The following is a 6,553-nucleotide window of genomic DNA, read 5'->3' as shown; positions in this document are numbered from 1 at the left end:
AATCTTTCATTTATTATTAATCTACGAGTACAAAACAGAGCTATGAAACAACAACATGAAGAAGCTTTTGTAAAATCTTTGAATAACTAGTCGTAAGGGTAGTTGTGACAGGTGGTGCAGAGATACTGCTTAAAAATAGGACATGCAGTGCAATTGCAGTCGGTCACCTTTGCGAAATAGTCACAAAACTCTAACCAGAATTGTTAAATTACAATATTTTCCATTACACTTTCCTTGCAGTAGAAAAGCATAACCCTTATTTGCAGCCTTGATCGTTATAACAACACTTTCATATCAAAGTAGTCTTCTGCTTTAAAACCTATGCATGTGTGTCATCATGTAGTCAGATACTGTACATGTTAATGGAACAGTGGCACGGCAGGTTTGGAAAATATAACTCTGTCTTCCTGAATGCTAACTTTGTAGCAATACTGTATCACCCATAGTGAGGTTCCATTGATAGAGATACTGCATCAAGCCACAAATAAACTGATAACGTTGGTGCAGACTGTTGGCAACATTTTTCACACTTGTTGGCAAAACTTTAAAAAAAACAACAACATCTAAACACTACTAGCTCTTTGACCCTCTCAGTATGCAGCAGGAGGTTTGCAGGTGTGCCGGATGGAGACTAAAAGTTACAAAGGGAAAGGCAGCGCAAGTGAATGAGTGGGAGAGTGTGCAGATGACGGATAAAAGATGGAGGGAGAAGGAGGTGGTGAGGAGAAAAGAAAGAGGAGAAGGGAGGGAGGAGGTGACGGGTTAGTTAGTATTAGTCTTATATTGATGAAGGGGATGAGAAGGAGGGAGAGGAGAAAGAAAAGGAGGCTGGGGTGGGGGGGGAGGGAGGAAGAAGAGGAAGAGGTGGCCGGTTAGAATGAACTTGTTGGAGGTGAAGGGGAAGAGAAGGAGGACGATGAGGAGGTAGAGCAGGAAGAAGAGGATGACGAGGAGGAAAAAAGGAGGAGGAGGAAGAAGGGAGGAAGAAGGGAGGAAGAGGAGGATGCGACAGGCGGGTTGGTATTAGCGTGTTGCAGATGCAGGGGAAGAGAAGGAGGAAGAAAAAGACGAGGAGGAGGAGTAGAAAGAGGAGGAGGAGAGGAAGAAGAGGGGGAGGTAGAGGAGGAGGAGAGGAAGAAGAGGGGGAGGAGGAGGTAAGGATTTAGAGGAGAAAGGGAGGAGGATGAGTAGAAAGGAGAAAGAGAGGATGAAGGGGAGGATGAGGAGGAGGTAGAAGAGGAAGAGAGGAGGAGGAGGAGGAGGATGTGGCAGAGGAGGAAAAGAGGAGGAGGTGGAGGAGGATGAGGCAGAGGAGGAAAAGAGGAGGAGGTGGAGGAGGAGGAGCAGGAGTAGGAGGAGGTAGAGGAGGAGGAGGAAGAAGAGGAAGAGGAGGAGGATGCGACAGGCGGGTTGGTATTAGCGTGTTGCGTTGGCGCTGAGGCCCCCCCTGTGCTGGCGCTAATCTCCCACGAATGTCAGCGTGTCGCCATTGCGCACACCCGCCTTGTGCCATCAGCCAATCGCCACGCCTCTAGCCAGCTAACCAACCAATCCCACAGCACCTTTCTTTCATGGCCCGCCTCCAGGAGCGCCAGCCAACCAACCCCACTCCACGACCCCTCCCTGGCCCTCCTCCTCCTCCACTCCTCTCCTCTCCTCCTCCTTGCCACTCCTCCTCCGCTGCGCTCCTGTGCAATCTGGAGCGACAGATGCGCGTGCCTCTCCTCTCCTCTCTTCTCCTCGCCTTGCCTTGCGTGATGTGCTGCCGCGGTGACCAGCTGCTGCTGAGCTTCTCCATGCACCCTCACAAAATAATACATATAGAGGGAAGTCATAATAACCATAATGATAATAAGTCAGTGGAGTATACTGTATGCTTGTACTGTACGTATGCAGTTGAGCAGAGTAGGAGAATGACAACAATTTAATGAAATAAAAATGGACGTGAGAAAAGAAACACCACCGGAAAGAAAAAAAGAAAGAAAGAAAGAAAGAAAGAAAGAAAATAAAGAACAATATGAATGGGCATGAGAAGAGAAACCCCACCTGAAAGAAAGAAAAAAAAGAAAGAAAGAAAGAAAGAAAGAAAGAAAGAAAGAAAGAAAAAAAGAGAAAGAAAGAAAGAAAGAAAGAAAGAAAGAAAGAAAGAAAGAAAAAAAAAAAACTCAAACAAGAAGGACGGAAAAGCAAGGGCAAGTTATGGGGATTAAAAAAGGACAGAATGGGATGGAGGAGTGAAAAGATGAACTGACAGAGTAGAGTAAAAGAAAGAATGACAGAGAGGATAGGAGAGGGGAATTAAAGAAAAAGAAGAGAGGCCAATAGAATATTGGAAGAGGGTTAAGGGGCTTTTGGAGAGGGGGGTGGGGGGTAAACGGAGACAAGAAGAAAGGATAATATAAAAGAGGACAAAAGAGGAGGGTAAAAGAGGAGCGCACAGTAGAATAGGGGAGGGTGAAGGGGCTTTTGGGGAGCGCTGTGGTGTTTTGGGGCGAAAGGGAGATGAGTGAGGTGAGAGACAGGACAGCTGGCGTGTCTAACCTGAATAGACGCAATCTGCATTCCCCTGCCCAGGTGTGTGTGTGTGTGTGTGTGTGTGTGTGTGTGTGTGTGTGTGTGTGTGTGTGTGTGTGTGTGTGTGTGTGTGTGTGTGTGTATGAGAGAGAGAGAGAGAATCCATAAGGGAAATATAAAGGCCACCACAACAGAGGAGTTACAGTAGCACCTTGCTATTGTATCTGCCTACAGAGGTTTTGAAAGGCATAAAGCGTGTGTGTGTGCATGTGCATGTGCATGTATGCATATGTTTGTGTGTGTGTGTGCTTGTGCGTACCTGTGTCCGCAGGTTATGCATCTCCTGGGCCTTTGTGCATGCGTTCATGTGTGTGCATGTGTGCGTGTGTGTGTGTGCGCTTGTGTGTGTCTGCTCATCTGACTCCATGCGTGTGTGTGTGTGTGTGTGTGTGTGTGTGTGTGTGTGTGTGTGTGTGTGTGTGTGTGTGTGTGTGTGTGTGTGTGTGTGTGTGTGTGTGTGTGTGTGTGTGTCCATGTGTACAGTATGTTATACTGTATCAGTGTTTCCCATACATTGAGGAAACTATGGCGGCCCGCCATTTTAAATTTGACCGCCATAGTTTACGAAAATGTAAAAATTTAAAAAAAAAAAAAAAAGTTTTTTTTTTTTTTTTTTTTAAACTTTTTTTTTTTTTTTAAACGATATCAATTACGATTTTGAATTTCCTTCGCATTTTCCTCCTGGAGTAAATACATTCTACAGACTCTGTATTGAGATTAGTCCCACGGTCACACAGAATGAGGGGAAAGCATTAGGAAGTGACCGAAAGGGTATTACAGTTGATTCATGAACATGTGCGCAACGATGCGTTATGACACGCCGATATGCGAGGATCTTCGTCCAAATCGCTAGTCGCATGCATCATCGCTAACTGTGTTTACATCGCGTGCCGCGTGTAAGGGAAATGTTAGTTATTGACATGTATGGAATTCACTTCAATTTATGTTGTTTCTTGCTTCAGTTGTGGACAAAACGATTGACCAAACTCACAATAGAAAGCCTTTGCTGTGCTACTGTCCCAGAGAGCTGAAAAAAAGCCTTCATAGAAGTCACTCTTAACAGGGGTGTTAACCAATCCATTGAGTTCTCTCATTGCTCTCTCTCTCTCTCTCTCTCTCTCTCTCTCTCTCTCAGTAGCCTACTATTTACCCATAACAAATGGTGAATTTCTGAGCCCTTTTTAATTTGTAGCCTATACCACTGAAGGCATGATAATGCTTCATCATATTTTAGAAATAGGGCCTAGCCTTTTATATACCAAATGTTTATCATTTTGAAATTGTTTCAGTTGTTTATGACTTGTGTATGACTGAAATTATCTCTGCATACTATCAGTGCTGCATTGCTTTGTAAAGATAGGCAATTCAACACACTGAAAAGATACGGCCATAGTAGCCTACTAAAAACATTTTGTTCATAATAATGGTGATTAATAAATGGTGGTCTTAAATTTTCATACTGACATCCTTAAATTTGACTTGGTAGATCACGGCAGACCATCAACTTCAAAAGTAGATCTTGGTTAAAAAAAGGTTGGGCACCCCTGCTATAGAGAGAACCACAAGTGCTTGAAAGACAGGGATCAAAAGCCTAGTCAAGTTGTTGTAGTTAACTTGGGTTTGGGAGCAATATAAAAAACCTTCAGAGAAGGGACAGTTGGGATGAGTTTACTAACACTCCCTAGGCTTTGTTTTACAGTTGTAATGAGTTTGGTGACAAACCTTCATTGACACAGCAGAGGAGACATCGGGCTGCATATAGAAATTAATGTGTAATGAATGTGAATATAGACATGTAATATGTTGTTCAGCCCTTTTAATGGGAGGAATTTGGAAAAAACTGGCCCTGTGACCAGCACCCCTCATGTAGAATGTGTACGCCTACAGATATGTGTGGGGGAAAAGGCATAGCCTACCCTCTCAGACCCTTTTTGTCTATGCGTTAACAATTTCACAGTGCTCTTAAATTCTTATCTCTGCTCCTATTTTGTTTTATTATTGTTTCCCAGACCCCTGCATGAGGGACGAATGAAACTGTGTTGTAAACAGAAATTATTCACTGTACTGCATTTTTTGACAATGACAATGTACTACTATTATACAAGTCATGGGCAAAATCTTATGTAGCCTTATTTCTCAAAATATAAACAGTTTCTCCATGCGCCAATGTCATACTGTAGTCATTGTTTTGCCGTTTTGCATTTACGCTGCAAGAATACAACCCCCCCCCAAAAAGGCCCGCGTGAGAAGACCCCCTAACCCCCCCCCCCCCCCCCCCCCCCCCGGACAAAATAAACCCCGTCTGCCCCCATAGTTTCCAAAATTTCTGTGGGAAACACTGCTGTATATATAGTACCTGTGTGTGTGTGTGTGTGTGTGTGTGTGTGTGTGTGTGTGTGTGTGTGTGTGTGTGTGTGTGTGTGTGTGTGTGTGTGTGTGTGTGTGTGTGTGACATACCTGTGTGTGTGTCCTGAGTGTGTGTATCTCCTGTGTGTGTGTGTGTGTGTGTGTGTGTGTGTGTGTGTGTGTGTGTGTGTGTGTGTGTGTGTGTGTGTGTGTGTGTGTGTGACATACCTGTGTGTGTGTCCTGAGTGTGTGTATCTGGTGTGCGAGCTCCTGTCTCTCCTGCATCAGCTGCTTCTGTCTGGCCAGTAGCTCCATCACCTGCTGCCCACTGGACTGGCAGTGCTCATCCAACTGCTGCAACCTACGGACACACACACACACACACACACACACACACACACACACACACACACACACACACACACACACACACACACACACACACACACACACACACACACACACACACACACACACACACGCACACACACACACACACACACACACACGCACACACAAATCATGTAAATATAACATTGCATGACATTGTACCGTAAACTACGTAAGTGATAACATTAGCCGAGAAGGTCCCTGTCGTGGAGTAGCACAAGACAGAGAGGTGTCAGGGTCTCTGGCTTCGCGTCGGGGTCTTGAGCTCTCTGAAATGCGACAGGGACGACAGGGCACGACAGGGACCGCCTCGCTGAATGGTATCCTGCTTATTGCAGGGCTAACCTTAGATTGAGTACATAGATAACCTTTCCCTGTATTTTCCCTGCCCCACCTGCACCAGATTCTAGCGAGCAAGCGTCTGACTACGGTACGTGCATAGAATGTTTGAAAAAACAGACGAGCGAACGTTGGGGACCCCCATTCAAGTGAATAGCCCATTCTCCAGAATGATGGCGAGCCATGCAATAATCATAAATAATCATGTGGCCAGTTACAGCTGTGTTTGTGTACTGAATATAACATTCAATATCGCGTGCGACAAAAAAAACCAAAAAACTCACGGAAAGTCACGGAACAGATAGTCCTTTTAAAGTTGTTACAAACATTGACGCGTAGCTCAATCTGATGGCTATCCAGTGAGAGAGCATACGTCAATTAGCTTAGCTGTGCTTTAAATTCCAATGTAAAACAAAAACAAAAAAAAACCTCCACAGAGTTGTGTGAGTGAGCTGTTCATCGTCTGCCAAATGTACATTTGGCTGCACATTGACAATGCTCCTCTCCAGTGATGGTGGTATAGGACTGGGTTGCCAAAATATACTGCTGAGATTCCTATGGCTCACATTAGTGTTCACTCTGTTCCTCATTATAATTAACACAGCTTACACTACATCTCTCATTATATATGGCAACGACACAGATTACACCACCGTACATCTCCCATTATATATGGCAACGACACAGCTTACACTACATCTCCCATTATATATGGCCACGACACAGATTACACTACATCTCGCATTATATATGGCCACGACACAGATTACAATACATCTCCCATTATATATGGCCACGACACAGCTTACACTACATTCTCAGTATGCATATGGCAGAGGGATTATACTATAGATGTGATTTGGTTTATCTGAATTGAATTTCTGCAAGAATCTACCTTGCACAT

At 44.5% G+C, this 6,553-nt stretch overlaps 1 protein-coding gene across 1 annotated transcript in view; it reads right to left on the bottom strand.

Moving 5' to 3' along the window:
- Positions 1 to 1,569: 1,569 nt before the first annotated feature.
- Positions 1,570 to 6,553, bottom strand: part of sdccag8 (SHH signaling and ciliogenesis regulator sdccag8) — a 108,293-nt gene continuing 103,309 nt past the window's right edge. The window contains exons 17-18 of the mRNA XM_063191202.1: positions 5,149 to 5,281; positions 1,570 to 1,803 (exon numbers count right to left, since the gene is read on the bottom strand). Of these exons, the coding sequence (XP_063047272.1) occupies positions 1,570 to 1,803; positions 5,149 to 5,281 (367 nt within the window). The remainder of the gene's footprint in view (positions 1,804 to 5,148; positions 5,282 to 6,553) is intronic.

Source organism: Engraulis encrasicolus, chromosome 24 (genome assembly GCF_034702125.1).
Source record: "Engraulis encrasicolus isolate BLACKSEA-1 chromosome 24, IST_EnEncr_1.0, whole genome shotgun sequence".
In the NCBI taxonomy this organism is placed as follows: Eukaryota; Metazoa; Chordata; class Actinopteri; order Clupeiformes; family Engraulidae; genus Engraulis; species Engraulis encrasicolus.
This window is presented reverse-complemented; position numbering and strand designations above follow the sequence as displayed.